Consider the following 20,278-nt stretch of genomic DNA (forward strand, 5'->3'; position numbering starts at 1 on the left):
GTGAATGGAAACAACTGCAACTGTCTTGACAGCCACCTTATAAGAAAGTTGGCTGCTCACAGCATAACCTGGCTGTGCATTGCGTAGATACTTTTGGGTTAATGGAGCTTCCCCAGACACCACTGCAGAAGCCTACCTCAAAGTTGATGAGGCATCTTAGATATTATTGCCACAAGTTGGCATTCCTAGAGCGTGAGAAGTTTTGTTATGACCAAATATCAAAACCATCCTTTGTTTGGTAAGACTTCACCTTTCTAGATGCCCGCGTCTCGGAAAAGAAGATTGGCCTTAAAAGTAGTTTCTTGTATTGAACCAAAAATCGAAAGTTGTTGCATTCACTTGGTCTACTTGCCTTCATCAAGAATTCCAGGAAAGTGCCCTCTTTGGACTTCATGATGCCTAAAACCTTTCAACAAAGATCTAACATCAAAAAAGATCTCTATTTAAGCACAAACTTCATGTGCACAAGTGCTGGTTATTTAACTTGTATAGTTGTTCTGTAGCAAGAATAGCTGTGACCATTGCAGAGGTTTCGTGAAATTGTCTGTCACAGCTTCAAACATAACCAATGCAAAAATACCTGGGACACATTTGCTCTCGATTTCAACAAATGGTGCAACGTAGTGTTACTCAAAGGTAGGGGCCTTCATATGAAGTCTACTGTATCTAAAAACATATGGCATATTGGCGTAAGATATAATGGTAATGTGAAGCAGAGGTGTGTGCCTCGAATCCCATTTACTATGTTTTCTTCACTCATACGCAACGTTCCACAATTTACAGTAGAAAGATGCGTTCTAATAGGACCCAGGTAAAGGTGTCCCAGTTAAAATGACTGTTGACTTTCCTTTTATTTTAATGTCATGTTCCATTGTTGGCCATTCTACATACTACTTCAAATACTCCTTATTTGAACATTGTGTGGATCCATTGCAAGAAGGGCACTTGGTGTATTTCAAGGCCCTGGTAGACTGCTCCGATAAAGCGTTTTAGGTTATTGGGCTTGTATACCTTCTTAGCGTTGATTTTCTCTAACGTTGACCTGATGCGAGAGTTTCCTTTTCCTTGATTTCACTACTCATGGTGCCTAATTTATCTGAGGTACCCCACTGGTTACCAGAAGGCATCACTAAGGACGTATAGAACAAGGTACTGAATGATTTGCACTGTATCCACGTTGGAGTTTTTTCAAGTTAGTTAATCATAAAAATTCAACTTCTGGTAGAGGGAGAGAAAAACGAGAACTATTGGTGACCCGCCCCAAAATGAAACATTAAAAGGATATTACTCAACATTCTGGGTAACCATGTACTTTTGAGAAAAGCAGAAGTGGATTTCACAAATATTTCTCATACATCCGAATAAGGCACAGATCATGCTGTGGCGGTTTGCCATACCAGCTTGTGTTTGGAAGAGATGCCTGGAAGACAAGTTTTTAACTTGGAAATAACCGCAGACTTGTGCTTTTTCACCAGTAAACTAGACAAGACAGTGCACAGCCTCTGTTGATCCTGGGGCTAGTTCTCCTCATAATAATTCCAAAACAAAAGTTCAGACCCCCGACTCTACTCCAACACCCCCCCCCCCCCCCCACAGAGCGTCTTCCCCCAAACTAGTAGCGAGTGGCACACTATGCTGATTAACTTCTTAGTTTCTTTTATTCATAGTGCCGTAGAAAACTGTAAAAATCTTTTCTCATGGTGCACAAAACGTTTTCTCCAGCATGTTTCGCCGCACAGAAGTTCATCATGTAGTCCTTAGTCCTACTTTTCTTTCCCTTCTTAATCAATAACGTGCCTACCACTTGTGTTGGAATATACTACCCCATTGGCTGTAGAGCATGTAGTCTGTGACATAGAACACAATGTTTAATTTTTCTTAAACTTTTAAATCGGCCCAGTTTAATCACTTTTACTGCTATTTCCACGATTCCCTCTGTGGGCAAATAAACGTAAGCTACAAATGCACATGCACTCCAGCATCCACATGTCAGTTGGGCTGTAAGGTGTCCATTTGCAATGTTAGATGTGATTCTCTCAGTCTCAGTTTAAGTAATCTAATCACCATCTCAACTTTTTCTAGCCCCACAAACTTCAGTCACATTCTCGTTCATGTACATCATTATAATGTTTTGATTTGGGTAAGAAAATTATTTTTTCTTAATAGCCTGTATATGTTCATTATTTTTTCAATTGGTATTTCATGCTACCAATTTACAATAAATCACAGACATTGCAACACGCAAACCACACATGCTCTCCAATGTAATACACAAAAAAAATGGTATTGTCTTTTCCAGTATCTTAGTTCCTTACTTTCGATTATCTTTATGCATAGGATTTAGTGCAACTCCAGAAACCATCATGTTTGATCCAAGGCAGTTATCTTTATCATTTGTGTTCACAAAATGGCTTGATGGCACTCTATCACTCCTTGGTTTGGCTTGTTTACATGTGATTAATGGTCCGTTGCTTAATATCTTCTTCCTAGCCTCAATCTTTCTGCAAAACCGCCAGTCTGTCTCCACAGATCTTTTAGTTTCATTAACATCATATGCATATTGTATTACCTATCTCCCACTTCTAGTTTTGCCTTAAACTCTTACTAATGAATGTTGTACCTTTTGTATTTTGCTTACCCTCTGCACCGTTGTATTGAATTTGCCCTAAATGAAGTCCTTCAGTAGCAAATGTTCACATTATAGCGCAGCAAATACAGTCCACAATGATTGCGCCAATTAGGATGAACCAGCTCAGTTGAATGGTTATTCCACATGGTAAGGCAATGTGCGCTCACCCTCTTATAGACTTCAGACAGGAAATGTGGGAATTAATTGATACTGATACTGCTTGCATGCTCAGATTCAGTTTGTGCATCATGTTATGTTTAATCCGGCATTTGAACTCTTATCTGTGGAATACTAATTAGATACTACATTACTTAATTTTTTTTAATAGATTTTAAAGCCTAGTTGCTTTTTCTACCATTGTGTTGCCTGCCCCAGCATCACCCCGCCATGACCTGCTTATATTAGTTGTTTACATAGCATTGTACTCTACTGCAAGTAACCTCAGCCAGGTTGCCAACGAAGAGCAGAGGGACTATCTTGATGAACCATAATCTAATCTACATGATTAAGGGTAAGGCGTCAATAGCCTAAAAGCTGTAGAAGCGTGCAAAATCTTGCATCAGGCCTGTCCCTCCCAGCAATGACCAGGAAACCACAAGTACTCTTTTGACTGTAGCTTTGTACCTACAAGTTGTACACTCATGACTATATACTGTTTTGGTAGTTCTATTATCTGGGACTATTCTTTCCATGGAATACCTGGGTAACCCTGATCTTCGTGAACAAGTGAGGTCATATTGCAAATCGTGTGCCATTAAGCATATTTCTTACTACTGTTAGCAATTGGGAGTTTGGATGTATGCACCCCATGTACTGTGAATTTGATAACTAATTGTAATTGCATTTATATAGCCCTTGGTACCCCTGTTGAGGCGTAAAAGCGATTTTCGGAAAATAGGATGCTACTCCGGAACTCAAACAGTATTAGTGGTGAATCAGTATAGGGAAATATGAAATTAATTTGAGCGGTGGACATGTGAATCTGCTAGAAGAGGGAAGGGTCTAGAAAGTGTTTATTTGGAGATCGTAGTAGCAAGAAGAGGTTTGAAGTGAGTAGAGGGGAGGGAGGGAGAGAAGAGTCAGAGGGAAGGGTTTAGAAATATTGTTTGGGAGATCTGAATAGTAAAAAAGTTTAGATGATGAAAGGAAGGAAGAGTCTAGTAAGGGTTATTTTGGGGATCATAGTAGTAGAATGGAGTTTGGGATTAGTCAGAGAGGATATATTGAGAGAGGTATAGGGTGAGATATCGTGCATTTGCGATTTTTAAATTAGGAATACATTAATAAATATAAAGATATACAAGTACATGGAAGGTATATATGTATGAGTACTGCTATATATGTAGATTTAAGTTGTATTTAATAAACTCAGACTTTCAGGTGTTACTTTCAGCTACTTCCAAGCAGTAAGCTAATTCTAGTGCAGCATACCTGTTAGAAAAATAAGGCTTGTGTTCAATATAATAGCAAGCCCTGCTGTTCTTTTTGTGCGAGACCAGCTGTACAGATAAGGGCATTAAGTGAAGGTGGGCATCGAAAATTCCTCAGGTCATCTCTAAGAGCATTTCTGGCATCCAGGCACTGCTTCCAAAGATACCAGCAATCCCTAGGATGGTAAATGATTTATTCTCCCCCGACACAGTTGTGGGTTCTACCGACATTTAGGGAATTAACCAAACATTATAAGAAAATGTGGACAGAGGCAGAGATAGACCTAGTGTGAGACCTTTGGAGGTTACTTACAGCTCTTGTGACTCAATTAGAGAGGATTATGGAACACTTTCTAGCGCGTGTAGTACTGGTAAAAGAGGTCCGATCCACGTGATCAGAGGAACCCGAGATGAATACTTCTTTAGCGTATGTTCTCAGTTTTGGGAACTGCAGACTTGCAGTCTTTATAGTGTACACCTCAATGTCGCTAACATTCCACCGTGCACATTTGGAGCCAAGCAAGCTTGGGAGAATAAAACTGGCACACAGGTTAGAGATAAAACCTGGCCTACTGTCTTGAAATAAGCAAAGAAGGATAAACGAAAAATAATTTTTAAATTCATTCAAATTAATTATATATATGAAGTGTAGCTCTCACCTTGCAGGATCGCAAAAATGTATCCCGGGGCTATAGACATTTGCCTCAGGTGTTCGAGGACAGGTGCTAGCTTTTAACATATGGTATGGGACTGCACTCATTTAAGGATGTTTGAGGCAAGTTTACCATTGTTAAAGAAGTCTGTAAGCAACAAGTACCGCTCATCCCAATAAAATGTTTCCTACAACAAATAAAGGTGATCCAAATCCCACGACAAGACATGTATGTTCCGTAATCTGGCGTAGATCATAGCCAAAAGGAATAGAACTATGGCGTGGAACTTTAGAAAGGCACGAACACCGATAAGTGGTTAAGGGATGTGATTAAATGGATGAGAAGTGATAACACTTATAGTCGTGCGAAGGAGAAACCTTAAGGGCCCTTCCAGTAATGAATGGGAGATAATCCTATTGACATTGGAATACAGTACTGATATTAGACCAACCTAAACATATTAACATTCAAAATTGTATTAATACTAAACTAGATCTGGTCAGATGGCCAGTACTAATACACAATGGGAACCAGTACCTGCATTTATATGTAAATTTGTTAGTTGAAGGGGATGGGAATTTTTATTGTTTGAATTTCTTTATCTAAGGGGGCTGGTGGTGGTTATGCTAGTCGATGATTTATCTGGTAATGATAGACCTTTGTGCCCTGGAGGTCGGTGTGTGAATTGACGTTTCATGTTTATGGGAAGAAGGAGATAAGAGAGTGTTATGTTTTCTTTAATTTTACATGAGGTTGAGACTCAGTATGGAATGTGAACAGGAATGAATATCAAAAAGTTCACAAGTGAAGGCTAAGTGCCTCCCTTCCCTGTAGCCTTCAGTTAGTCGGTGATATGATTCTGCATGACCTGTCCTGTTGTCGTTAGTGTGAATATTCCCATCTAACCCTTCACTCAGCTTTTATAGCATTAGTTCACAATTGTGGAAAACTTGCAGAATTTACAATTAGCAGAGTAGCCTGTTGCCCTTTTACTACTTCTCATTCTGCAAGACTGTTCTTCTAAGACACAACAACAAAAGAGACACAGTTGTCAACCTTCTAGAAATTCTTCAGAAATCCATAACAAAAAGGAACAGAATAACACAAACTGAATGAGCATTCTAATAATTTACACACATTCATTTTTGATTAGCACATAGAACTTAAAAAGAGGAATACCAACAGGAGAAAAGACATAATATTCATGTCACCCTTTGCGCATGTAGCACTAAGTGATGAAAACGCTCTACGCCAAAGGATAGCTTAGAACAAGCAAAGCCTTTCAATCCAAGGTCTTTGATTAAAACCTGGGCCATAGAGCAGTCCTCCAGGCTCATCCTTAGTAGTGATGGCTGCTTCCTTGACATGCACAACTTCCCACAAGAGCAGCGATCCAAAGACCCTTGATAAACATTAAAAAAACATCTCTCAGTTAGCGGACACTTATTATTGTTGTGTTTGCTGTTTCTAGAGGCTGTAAATAACAGGTGTTCATATTACCCTTTCCATCCCTCCAGGCGTGCTGAATTTCATGTACACCTGACCGTCGGTTAGTCACTGATGTCAGCAATGAGTTCTTAACTAATCAAACTTTTTTGCTAGCGCCAATTTAGGACATTTGGCCCTGCATCAAACCAATGCCTTAGTGGTCAGTTGTGGTCTTCACCTGTGTCAAGAGTTTGTGGTTTATAATTCTCCCTAAAACGTTCCATGAGGACTGTACATTTAGGATTGATTAACCTGAGAAGAAGCTGTATTAAAGCTTTGGATGTTAGGAGATCTGAGCGAAACTGCTTCTCGGAACATGAAAGTACATTGCTAGACTATCAAATATGGTAACTGAGGGAGGATGCAAAGCAGCACAGGGCAATATGGGGTATTACTGCTTGATTGATGAGAGGCAGTGCTAAGCTTTGGTTTACAACAGGTTTCATAAACAGTAAATGGTGCGCTAATAGGTTATTGGCTAACCTTAATAGTTCAGGAAATAGCGAATCCACAGATAACCTAATCCCATGAAGGAAACTTTTCTCTTCCATTGTAATTGCCTTCTGTGGATTAAGAAGGGATCTTCCTGCCTTGCCCGGCTGTGGAGTTTCCACACCTTCATAGTAAAACAAACGGTGTTGGATCCCATGTAGAGGATTGTAAAAGTCTTTCATTTTCCTCGTGGTCTAAGGAAGTTGCTCACTTTCAATATTGTCTAAAGCCTATGGAGATCATTGTGAGCCTCCCTGTGTTAACAGGCGCTGCCCTGCTGTCTCAATTGGTCTTCCCATCTCCGCTTTGGATAATTCACTTTCTCTGCCATGTATTTCCATTCTCCGTGTATGTGTTTCCCTGTCACAGTATACTTGTCTGCACATCTCCCTCTCCTACTGTGTATATGTTCCCGTCCCCATGGGATTGTCCCACTGGCTCTATGATCATGTCTTCCTGTCTGTGATATCTGTCGTACTTTAGCCTTGTATTAGTAATATTCCAATGATCTTGGCTCCCAGTTCCAGTGTAAGTATATATCTGTCCCAGGCATGTTATACTGCCCGGCTGGATGGAAGAGAGAACAGTATTTATATAGTGCAGTGATTGTCGTGTTCCTTCTCCCCTTGTCAGTGGGTTTACTGACAATAGATTTTCCCAGCACTCATTTATTCCATGTCCTAGAGTAAGCATATTCCCTACCTGGTCTTTGCCACCTTGCTCCATTGTTAATGTGTTCTCTGTGCCAACGTAATCCATGCCATGTTCTCTGCACCAACGTATTCCATGCCATGTTCTTTGCATAGTCATTCGCCACATGTATAGCACTTGACACCTTGAACTTGCCTCTTTTCTAGTGTTCATATCTTCACTGTTCGAGTGCCTTTGTTTCCTGACTTGGTGTCCACGCTGTCTGTACCACTGTTTGCATTTCCTGTCCCACTGTGCTTCTCTTTTACCCAGTGTGCCTCTCCTTGGCCTAGGGTGTCCAGTTGCCTTCCTCTCCGTGCTAGTGCTATGCTGTCTATCTTTGTTGGCATACCTTTGGGTTACTGTTGTCAATAGTACATGCTTCCCTTACTGTGTGCATGTTTCCTTATAGTGAAGTCCGTCTACTATGTCGCATTGTAAATGCATATGGTGCTGTCTTACAACATTTACACTGTTAAGGTTCTCCGGTTTACTGTGAGTTTCTGACTAGACCCTTAGGGATCAGCTGCTGTGAGCACCAGAAAAGTCGCCCTTAACAGCTGTCAAAGTGGATTCGCTACACACTTTTGAGATTTCCATAACAATTTTATTGAGTTCAGTTTAAGAACACTTCACATCAGGTGATATTGACTCCCAAAAAAGAAAATTTCATTATCACAAATGTGCCATTCAACGTGTAATTGGAGCGTGTGGCCCTCAACGACCTACATATTCAGACCAGGCACCATAACAAAGATTACAATGCAGGTATGCATTATGATAGAAAGTCAAAAACAGGTTAATTCCCTATCAGTAAAACTTTATAAAGTTTACCATCATTGAAGGGTCCCAAACTAATCTTAATGATTTTTAAGTCCTTAGAAATGCTGGATCAGGTGTCATCACCTTAAAAGTGCACTCCAGTCTTTTCCAAATTACCTCCAATTTCTTGTATCTATCCCCTAACAGAGTAAATAATTATTTCCAAAGCAATTCTATTCCTAAGCCTTGATGCCCACTCGGGTAACGTGGATGATTTTGGGTCCTTCCCGTGACCCACTCTTTTATACCTTTTTAATCGAAGGACAACGTTAATTCCTTTCTTCAAATAGGTCTTAGTTCCCTTTCCTTAAAACAATCACAAGCCTTTGTCTGGTTTTTCGTGAAATTTTCACTTGTACCTCGGTTGCTGTAAACCAGCTACATAATTTTACGATGCCAATAGCATTTCCTAAATTTACACATGCAGGTACTGTCCACAGAATATTGCTCCTTTTTTCAGCAGCCACGCCTCCCGCTGGCAAAGGGTGTCCCCTGTTTTTTCCTGGGGCTTTGAAACTGAAATTGACAGTTCACTGAAGGGACTTCCTTAGCACCATCTGCTCTCGTTGAAGCCACTTTGTGATTATACAAAGTGTCTTTTTCAATACACTGATTCCTGCTGCCCAATTTTTTTCAGCTTTTCCGTGTCTGCGGTCACCCAGCCCTTCAAATACAGCGTATAATTATTAAATAAAATACTAATTGGTTTTAATGCTGAGTCGTGACTGCCGCTATGTTACCTTTGCTCCTATAAACTCCATTGGATGCATGTTACTCCACTATCCCATTCACCACTAAAACACTCTTGGCACTTACACTGCTCCAACTCTGCACTCCTGTCGTTATTGGCTCATACTTATTCTCAGACCTTTTGTATGCAGAGCTTTTGATCTCTCTTCGTCCTTAGCTCTCTTTCCTCCCTGTTTCCTCAATTTGTGTCTGCTGTTGCTTTTTCTTCCTTTCCTTACCCTACTTTTGTTTTGCTAATTTTTCTTTCTCATTCCAGGTTTAGAGAGCGGCGGTTCCACCCGTCCTTGAAGCTGACACGGAGGTTTTATCCTCACACTCACAACATGGATGGCTTCTTCGTTGCAAAATTCAAGAAGTTCTCCAACACCATCCCGAAACCAGCAAAGGGTACAATTTGTTTGATGTTTCTTGGTAGTTCTCTCCTACAACAGTAAAAGCACATATACCATCCCTCACTGCAGGGATGTGGAATTCCTATAGCCCGACGCCCAGGACATATTGTTTGGGGTCAAAGGCAACAGGTTTAAATGTGCATTTTGTCCTTGGGACAAGCAGGCCCAACCCCCTGCAGCACAAACCCTTTGGCTGCCAGTTTGCCGTACCCCATTAAGGATCAGGGAAGGGCACTGCCTGCAGTTAAGTTAATATTTGTGTGCATATGTTAATGCTGTTCAAACTTGTATTTATGGTTCATTAATTGAAAGCCTTTATTATTAGTGTGAGCGCTCTCAGTAAATGTAAGTTCTGACTGCACTACTGACCGTGGTTCCAGTATAAAAATGTGTACAAACGGTTTCAAAGTTTAGCAATATGAGGCTATGCATAATGCTCCCAGAATGCTCTCTGATTAGATGCAAATATTTGCAGAAGCTTGAAAGCAAGATTATTGACTCTTTGCTTTCAATATAAAATGTTACTAAAAAATGAAAGTTGGAAACTTTTTTTTTTGCTAAACTGCTGTAAAATTTCAGGTACCATTTCTATGCAGCATCATTTAGTAAAATGTGTTGATGCATGCTAGTATTTCCCCAAAATATTCATATTAGAAAATCAGTGTAACCAGTTTCAATAAGATTTTGGGAAACCTAAAAATAAACAAGCATTGGCAAAGCCAATAGGTCTGAAATGGTGGTCAGATTTTTAGTTTTGGCAGTGCGCGACTTGTATTGGCATGGTTTTTGTAAAACCTTATTGATGTGAGAGCTGCTGGACCCTCACCATTATAACAAACATTGGCAAAAGCAAAAATTGTTTCTGTTCTCAAAAAAGCACACACTGCCACATTAGTTACTGGCACTGAACAAAACTAATTTGTGTGCCGATATGTTCCTTGTGAAAGAGCAGAATGCTGTCACTCACTGTAAAGCCAGCTGATACAGAGAGAGAGCGAGAGAGAGAGAATTTTAATAAATACAAAAAGTCATGGTTAACGCCAGACCAAACTAGGGGCCCAATTATTAAACAAAGTCTCAAAGGTGCACCCTTGGTATATGTTCTTGCATTAAGTGCAGCAATATGGCTTTCGTGAATTCAAAAGAACTTACAGCAGTAGGGCAAGAGATAGTACTCCTAGAAAATATTTGTGAACTGCATTTTAGCATGAGCAAAGAAGCATGTGTAGATTTGCTCATGTGAAAACCTGTTTGCAAGTTTATTTTCCCTCTAACCACTTTTTTCCCATTTCTGGAAGAAGGTTTACTTCTGCCATTGTCAGGAGTAAATTTCCAACATTTCTCAGTATTGGAAAAGATTAGAGAAGAGTTGTTGAAAACCCTTAAAATAGTTAGTAGGCTCGCACAGACTCAAAAGGATATTCCAACCCTTAAACTATTGTTTACCACTACCTTCGGTCCCAGTATGTAGATCTGCGGAAATGTAGCAACATAAAGGGATTGCTAGTATTCAAACACTACTATGGTATGAGCCCTGGCATAATCAGAGAGGCTATATAAGAGCTCTTATATAATGAGATTGCTGCCATAATTTGTCGCCGCACAACATGGCACCAATGGGACAAATGGATTTTGTTACAGGACAAGTAGATTTATGAAGCAACCTGCCCCATGGACAAGTAGATATTTTAATAAATTCCACACCCCTGCTCACTGACATTGCCATCCCTCAGGCTGTGCCTCTATACATCCTGCTAGCTACCATCCTTCAGACACACCCCTTCCTCCCTATTCAACTGTTCAAACCTCCACTGCCGGTTATTCTGCATTACTTCAATTCACTACACTCTGTGCCTCAACTTCTTTCTCGACAACCAGCGCTGCTACTCATTCCTCCATAGCTAGTGCCTCTACTACCTAGCCCAATGTGATCGCTCCTACTCCATCTCCCACGATAGATGCTCCAACACAACCCTTTTCAGTCATCTTGCCTATTCAATACCCCACAGTTGGTGTTTGCACTCCATTGCCCACATCCTTCACTCCCGACCCACTCTCCAGGGTCCAGTCTGGTGCACAAGCGTCCATGTCCACAGCATCTTCACCAATCTATAACTGGGAAATCCATTTGGTTCTTGTTTATTTTTTTCATTTCCTACACAAACCCTCTCTACTTTTCCTTTCAGATGGTGAAAACACAGAGGAAGACATTACAGAATCTACAGCTGTGCCCACGACGGAAGCCCCAGCAACGCAACAGACCACACCAAAGGCCAAAGGTCAAGCCAACAAAACGACCAAAGAGGTGCTTCCAGCACTGCCACTGGGAAAGGAGACAAGACTAACCCAGAAGAGCTTAAAGAAGAAACAAAAACCTTTTCAAAAGCATCAGGGTGGCCCTAATAGGGCTGGCAAACTGGGAAACAAGAGCCATGGTTTTGCTGGCAAACAACGAAATAAGAGCCCTGCAGGCAAGTCAGGCAAACGAAAATTCAAAAAGTTTAAGAGTAAGTAGAGGACTCTTTACTTGAAGGTCTACCTCCATTGTGTGCGGATATCGGTCTGTGGACTGTTGGGGTTTCGCACGCTCTTGGTGAACCGCCCCAAAGGACTTTTTCCATTATTTTTAGCTGTTCACATCACCCGAATTTACCTGAGACTGGACATCATGGATATTTTTTTATATCCACTGATTGTACTTATGTTTTTATTACTACAAGGTGTATTATCTTCACCTTCTGTGAATTTGAAATAGCCCAGATGAGAACCTGGTGAATCAACAGACAAGATAATGACTTCCAATGTCCTTATATTCTTCCGGGGCAGGATCCAAGCTCAACTGCAGGTTGCTGTATCTGAGAAGAGCAAATTAATTGGAACACTTTGGTAATTGACTCTACAGATGGAGCAGTCTTACCGTATCCGCCTGATTATACGCTGACAAGTGTTCTTCTTCCAGATGGACAATGCTGCATTCTAGTGGGGGACTGACGCATCTTGTGTACAGCTCCCTCTCAGCCCCCTCCAATGAATAAAGCTTTTTCCACCTTCCCATTACATGTCCTGTTTGTTGTATGGAGAAGCTTTTGCTACACTGAGACTGCTTGCTTGTGATCTCTGTACATAGACCTTCTTGTCGCCTGGGGCATATATGTACCTGATACAAAGGCAGATATGCTCCAGGAAACACTGAACCTGTAAAAGGCATGGCGTTTTGGGAGCTAGACAAGGAGCCAAAGTCTGATGTCCATCATGAGACCACAGGATATGAGGAGGTTTCTGGGAGCTGTAGAAACAATCTCCAAGTTTTTAAAGGATGTATTTCTGATATGTTCAACCTGCTCTCAGAGATTGTCTGGAACTAGATCAGCATTTGTTGAATAGCCCCTGAATGCGATTTTCTTTGTGGAATTATAGGCAAGGGGTGAGAGACTTGTAGATTCATCAGGGTAAAAGGGCTTTTGTCACTTGAATCTGTTCTAGATTCACATTCTGTGCAGAACACCCCGCATCCAGTGGCTAGGCTCCGAATTGTATCTGCTTTTATTTGGAAAAGTTAGTCCATTTCAACAGTAGGCCTATCTCGCATGCCTCACTGGGTCATTGAAATGCGACCCATGATGCCTACTCATTTGATGCCAGCATCTAATTGCTTTTGTCAACCATTGGGCTCGGTAGCGTGGGTTATGGCGGAGCAAAAAATGCTTAAAGGAAACAGTGTTTGGTGATAAGAGCCAGGACTGAAATACTTGAAGACGACAATACACAACTGCATTTGAGGCTTTTTCCATTTCTTGGTCTAGCACGAATAGAATGCTCTTTGTCGTTATGTAGAAACAAGAACCAGTGCTGACACCTCAGGCAAAAAACATAAATTGGTAATCTCTGTTTAGCTGGACAACAACGTTCTCAGTGTCGTGATTCAGTTCTCAACTAAACGACTTTGAGAGAGAGAGAGAAATGCTGTATGTTACAGAGAGTGGAGGCAGATGGCGAGATTCAGCCAGGTTTCCAAAATACTGCAACTCTCAACATGCTCAACCTGACTTGTGGAAAAACGACGTTCATTGAGACTTCTATTCTTGCATTCATCTAACAGCACAGTCATGCCATATCTTTGAACACCACCTTGCTCACAAAATCACTTACCAGCACATAACACCACAAACTACAATCCATGACAACACATTAGATAGAACTCTTAATGTGCATCCAGCACAGCGCACAATAAATACTTGGCTATATTATGGTAGCATTTGCCACTAAAATGCTGATCACAAAATCTTTATCTGCCAGGCAGGGGATACGGATACCAACCTTAACGATCTGCAAGCGAACTGGCTTAAGCTCTCCCATCTCAGAAGATAAAGAACCTACCCACACATAAATAAGACACAGCCACCCTATCCAGTGCAATGGAAAGGTTGTTGGAAAGGAAGCTGGACTGCTCAACGAGGCAATACCAATGAGAACAATACAAATGCTAGTAATACAAAAGTGGTAAAAGTTCCTTAAAGGGAAGAAGGGGTCAATAATAGCTCAGCAATCAAATTCTGGTTGCAAGTTATTAGTTATCGTTTCCAACAGGACGGTGTGTGTGTGCTTGAGGTGGGGGTATACCTCCTGTTTATCTTTTGTGCCCTCACACACTCTTGCGAGTGTAAAGCATCAACATTGGGCTGTGCTCCTCGTTTGGGTGGCGCTGCAGTCCCTCACGGGCCCTACGAGAGAGCTCTTTGTTGGAGATCTTTTGAAGGAGGTGCCGTATTTGTGCATGTGGGTGTGTGGGCCAAAGTGGTGACAGTGAGTGAAAATAAAATTACCTCTTGGTACCTCAATGAGTTTAATAAAAGGTCAACATGGCCACCAGGTATTTCCGGGCCCCTCTGCACACGTCACCGCGCGTTACATTCAATACGGTTGTCGGCATCACCGCCTGTCATTTAACACAATTGTGTTTTTTTCACGTCATGCGCCTCATTTTTATCATCAATCAGGCACATTATCATACATATTATATGGTTACACTAGCCCTCTCTACCCCTTCCAATATGGCCGCCAGTTATCTTCAATCCTCCGCGCTAACACCACCGCGCGTTGCATCTACATGCCACCGCCCACACACTAACGCGGAAGTTTCAAATCCAGTTTAAATACACCGCCTCAGATATCACTCTTCACCAGCGTTACCTGATCGGGCGACAGGTTCACGGACACCACAACGAGGGAGCCATGGTGAGTTGGTGGTCTCACCAGATTATGGTAAGACTTGCCCGATTACTGTATTCATTTTTAGATTGATGAGATCTTCAGCGCTGCACTATCCTCCCATCTAGTTACCTCCCCAAGCTGCCCGACGTTACGCTGATGCGGCCCCAACAGTTGCTTAAGAGGGTACGTGCCTTGTACATTTTTTGTCTGAACCCTTGTTGCGCAACATAGACCCATGCAACATGCTGTAACTTTCTATCCCTTGTCTCCTTCACCTGTACCTTTCATTCTGTCCCCATCGGCACTGCAGGTTCAGCTCCCCATATATATTAGCGATCTCGTTCTGACGGCGATGCCTGGCGTACTTTGACTAATCCTGTGACGCAGGCTCGGCCACATTACATTGTAGATCAGTGCTTACCTAGTCTGCCTCTGCCACTGGGCCCTTACGTTCCTCCCTTCTGCGGACTTAGCCTACACATCCCGACCATACGTTCCGCGCACATTACAATTACTTATATCGCCTAGGCCACGTGAGTGCCAGCCCCTACATTATCATTACCATCCCTTTACCTACCTGTTGGCCCAAATTACTGTTGTTTGTCCTACGTCTTCCACCTAATGGACTTCCACAATTTCCAAACACCCGGTGCATTCCGTGGCACTTCAACTACCTCACTACCTCCCCTTCCTTTTTGTAACAACGCATATATGCCCGCTAGATTGTTCTTCTTATTAGTGGCCATGTGCCCTCTAGGACCCTCCTCATTGCCTCCCTTGTACTCCCAGGCTGCCTCCAGGGGTTGTCTTAGGACCCGCTCCTTTCCTTATAGACAGGCTTCCGACTCACACTAAGCCCAGCAGTCTAATTAATTGAACAAGCCTCCCCTTGTTTTCCGCCCTAAAATTTATCGACGGAGCCTTGCCCCTACGGTACTGTCACCGTCTTTTTACTACCACCCCCCCTCCTTTTTTCACTATCTTCTTCTCCACCTTTTTTTTGATTCCACGCTCATCCATGGTGGATTCCTGTCCCCGCTCTGTCTCCCACAGGTTCGATTTCAGTGAGAATATGGAGAACACGTTTCTAGGACGCTGAGACGTCTTATTATTCCAGACTTTTGCTGACATGGTAGTATAGGGTGTCGTTTTCCCTGACGTCCATCTTTTACTCACCTATTTTATACACACGGTCCTGAAGAAGCGCACTAGGATCCGTTAGGGACCACCGATTGCGCGAAACATGTCGACATCACATACCCCTAACACATCACATATCCCACTCACGGTTTTAGAGCAGGTGGGGCCATACTAATACCTCCCTGTCACCTAGGCGCTATCCCCTCCGGGTCTCTGATAAGAACGCCACTAGACGAATTGATAGTGTTGAGATTTTATTGGAAACACAGTGTCCGGATGTGCTCTTTTCTTTCTCCCTCTCAAGATGGTGGAAGGCGGAGGTTGCAGTCCCACAAGTAGGTGTCCCGGTCAGGATGGTGTCTTGTCCGTCTCGGTTATCTTCACCTCGGCGGGGTCCCGTTTCTGGTGGGGTTTTGCCTCAGCGGAATGTGAAAAGGGAAGGTAAGATCAGGGGTTAGGTGATTATCCTGATACGTCAGGGATTTGAGGGGGAAAGGGAAGTGAAGGTTCACCGGGGGTCCGTCACCGTACTGTACACACGTGATCAAGGGGGGGGAAGCTCTGTGAGTGTTTCGGGTACTGGGAACACACAGAGAAAAGGAAAAAAAATACCCCAAACCTCCCCCTCAAGACACCCCGTGACCTCCCCACACAAAAGCAAAAATCCTCCCTCTTTAACTCCCTCCCCTTGTGGACAGTAGCCCCAGGATCCGGCCCCGTACCTTTCCCAGCCACACTCCTCCGGGCGTGTGGCGGGGCGAGATGCCGTGAAGTTGGCCTCCTGGCTCTGCACCTCTTCCGTCCCGGCTGGTATGGACCTCCGAGTCACCTCTTCCGGACTGCTCCACCTCCTCCGTCGTACCCGTACTTCGCTCCGCTCCGCTACCGACCACCGCCTCTCGCTCTCCGCTCTTCTCCTCGCTCGCCTTCTCCGCTACTCCTGACTCTCCTCCATGGGCTTTCGCGCTGGCTTCCTCGCGGGCTTCCGTCTTACGGGGGATGGACGCGGCTGATTGGTTCCCTGCCGCTGACGTCACAGGGGGTGTTACTTCGTCCGCGATGAGCCAGCCGGCGTTAAAGGGGCCGCCAGCACCCTGCAGGAGAGGTGGAAAGCTGTCATCAATGAGGGTTGCCTCGTACCCCTCCTCTTCTCCCGAGGCCTGGCGACACATCCCCAACCCCGGATTTTCCCGATCGGGGGAAATGGGGTATCGGGAGAGAAAGTCCGCATTCCCCTGATCCAGCCCTTTCCGATGTCGTACCTCAAAGCGATAAGGCTGTAATGCCAAGAACCAGCGGAGGATGCGCTCGTTGTGGCCTTTGTTACGCTGAAGCCAGGTCAAAGGGGCATGGTCCGTAAAGAGGATAAAGGATCTGCCTTCCAAATAATAGCGCAATTTCTCCACCCCCCAACGTACGGCCAAACACTCCTTCTCCACTGTGGAGTAAGCCTGCTCTCGGGGGAAAAGCTTCCTACTAATGTATAAAATAGGACGCTCGCAGCCCTCCGAATCCTCTTGGGAGAGCACTGCCCCTATCCCAACCCCAGATGCATCCGTCTGCAGGATAAAGGGTTTCTGAAAGTCAGGGGTCACTAACACTGGGGAGGAGGTGAGAGCATCTTTGAGAGCCTGGAAAGCAGTAGACTCCAGGGCCGTAGGCGCCCGTAGGCGGGGAGAAGTCTGGGTCTTGCGGAGGAGATCAGTGAGGGGACCAGCCAGATTGGCGAATTGGGGGATAAATCTCCTGTAGTAACCTACCAACCCCAAAAATGCCCTAAGATCCCTTTTGGTTCTGGGGTACAGCAAAGCCTGAACCGCCGCAACCTTGTCTGCCTGAGGTTTAATGTTACCGTCCCCAAGCAGAAAACCCAGATATTTCACTTGTTGAAATGCCACCCGGGATTTCTTTGCGTTGATGTGGAAGCCTGCTTCTTTTATACTTTCCAGTATACTGCCCAGATGTCGGAGGTGCTCTGGCCACGTTTTACTAAAGACAACTATGTCGTCCAGGTAGGCAGAAGCATAAGGAAGATGTTGTTTTAGTAGGGTATCCATGGCCCGTTGAAAGGTGGCCGGAGCCCCATGTAGGCCAAAAGGGAGGACAGTAAACTGGAAGTGTCCTGAGGGAGTCGAGAAGGCTGTTTTCTCTTGGTCGGCAGGAGCTAGGGGAATCTGCCAATACCCCTTGGTGAGGTCGATAGTGGTTATGTATTTGGCCTCACCAAGGCGCTCAACTAGTTCGTCGACCCTAGGAAGTGGGTAAGCATCTTGCTTGGAGACCCTATTGACGGCACGGAAGTCTATGCAAAACCGGATACTTCCGTCCGGTTTCGGCACCAAGACTACGGGGGAACACCAGTTGCTATGAGAGGGAATGATCACTCCGGTTTTTAGCATCTGTTGTACTTCTGTCCGGAAGGCCGCCCGCCGTGCCTCAGGTATCCGATAGGGTTTTTGTTTGACGGTAACCCCTACGGGGGTGGGGATAGTGTGTTCAGCTAAGTGGGTTCTCCCCGGTAGATCGGAAAATACACTTGAAAACCGAAGGAGGAGAGAGTCTATAGCCTCCCTTTGATGAGGGGGCAAATCGGGATTGACAGGAAGGTCCCTGACGGTATGCGCCAGAGGTGCGGTAAAGGAGACAGATAGGGGTGTACTCGGAGGCTTTCCTAACCATTTTTTTAGTATGTTTATGTGATACAATTGGGTCTTTGTGCGCGATATCTGTAGAACGTAAGAGGTCCTACCCACCTTCTTAATGACCTGGAAGGGACCTTGCCACTCCTTCTTCATTTTCTGAGCAGAAATGGGTAACAACACCAGGACCCAGTCCCCTACATCGAGCGTCCTCCATTTTTTTCCCTTATCATAAAAGTGCTTTTGTTTAGTTTGGGCGACGGCTAGGTGTTCATGGGAAAGGGTCCTCAGTTTATGGAGTCGGGACTGCAACTGGCGGGTGTAATCAAGCAGAGCCTCTGCTTCTTGTTTCCCTTCTTGCTCCCAGCTGTCTTTTGTTATCTCCAGTAGAGTTCGGGGTTTCCGACCAAAGAGGAGCTCGAATGGGGAAGCCCCCAAGCTGGACTGGGTCTGGCTCCTTAACACAAACAAGGCCAAAGGTAACAGTTGGTCCCAGTTTCTTCCGTCTCCAGACAGAAGTTTTTTCAGGGTTAGTTTAAGGCTTCCATTATAGCGCTCAACTAACCCATCTGTCTGGGGATGGTACACCGATGTTTTTATGTGTCGGATGTTGAGCTGGAGACAGACCTGCTTCATAAGTTTGGAGACAAACGGGGTGCCCTGATCAGTGACTACCTCCCTTGGGAAACCCATCCTCGAAAATACTTCCACCAGGCGCTGAGCTATAGCCGTGGACGTAGCTGCTCTAAGGGGGAAGGCCTCGGGATAGCGAGTCGCATAGTCCACCAAGACTAGGGCGTATTGATGTCCTCTACTGGATTTGGGCAAGGGACCTATCAAGTCCATTCCTAGTCTGTCGAACGGTTTCCCTATGATGGGGAGAGGCTGCAAGGGGACGGCAGGCGGTACATATGGATTGCGCCGTTGGCAGATGTGACATTCCTGACAATACCTTTGTATCTGAGCATATATCCCAGGCCAGAAGAAGTGTTGCAGAATGGCTTGTCCTGTTTTTTCTGCCCCAACATGCCCCGCCAAAAGGTGGGCATGGGCGAAAAAAAGTATTTGATCCCTAAAGTCTGAGGGAACTATTAACTGAAGAGGGGCGTCTTCCTTAGCTAACCGATAGAGGAGGCCATTACGTTCAACAAAAGTGGGGTAGACTCTAGCCATTTGGTCCTGATCTGCCCGGGCTTTGTTCCAGGCATTGACAAGACTGGCGTCGTTCAATTGGGCAGTACGGAAGTGAGTATCCTTAGCCCACGGTTCTGGGGTCAACACCGAGACCTGACGACAGGCCGGGGAACTGAGCACCTCCTGCATCATAGCGGAAAAACAGGGGTTATCGGTCCCTATGATGACAGGTTCAGGAAGGTGTGGAAGGACCCCTACTATTGCATCCATGCGGGCCCCTGTGGGTGTTTGGAGCTGGATGGTAGCCAGAGGGTAGTCTCTAACCTCCCCGTGGACACACCTGATACCCACCCTTTTACCCGGTAGGACCCAGGAGTGGTGAATGAGCTCTTGCCTGGCTACTGAGTGCTTACAGCCTGAATCCAATAGGGCTCGTACCCCTTTTCCCTTTATCTTTACACTCACATAAAAGACGGGACCCGTTTCTTGAGCAAACAGGAGGGAGTGGGGTGCATAGCTCACATCCATGGGTTCCTCCTCTTTCTCCCTCTTCTTTCTGCAAAAGCGGGCTATGTGTCCCCATTCCCCACAGTCATAACATTGGGGCCCCGAGAAAGGGATAGGGTCTGGCCGGGCTCCTCGGGACCGTACGGGCTCTGGGACGGGTTTAGCCGGCTTCCGGTCACCCCTTCCTTGGGACACATGCTTTAGGGGCCGTTCTGGTTCTTTGGGGTTGGGTCGACCTTGAGCTCTAGCATATGATGTGGCCATCTCTACGGCCTGTTCCAAGGATAACCCAGCGTGTTGT

General features: G+C 44.5%; 1 protein-coding gene across 1 annotated transcript in view; it reads left to right on the forward strand.

Annotated features, from left to right (window-relative positions):
- Window positions 1-12,398, forward strand: part of NOP2 (NOP2 nucleolar protein) — a 125,102-nt gene extending 112,704 nt beyond the window's left edge. Inside the window, exons 16-17 of the mRNA XM_085619813.1 lie at window positions 9,211-9,341; window positions 11,533-12,398. Of these exons, the coding sequence (XP_085475939.1) occupies window positions 9,211-9,341; window positions 11,533-11,861 (460 nt within the window). The 3' untranslated portion in view covers window positions 11,862-12,398. The remainder of the gene's footprint in view (window positions 1-9,210; window positions 9,342-11,532) is intronic.
- The last annotated feature ends 7,880 nt before the right edge of the window (window positions 12,399-20,278 follow it).

The sequence above is a fragment of the Triturus cristatus genome, chromosome 7, assembly GCF_964204655.1.
Source record: "Triturus cristatus chromosome 7, aTriCri1.1, whole genome shotgun sequence".
Classification (NCBI taxonomy): domain Eukaryota; kingdom Metazoa; phylum Chordata; class Amphibia; order Caudata; family Salamandridae; genus Triturus; species Triturus cristatus.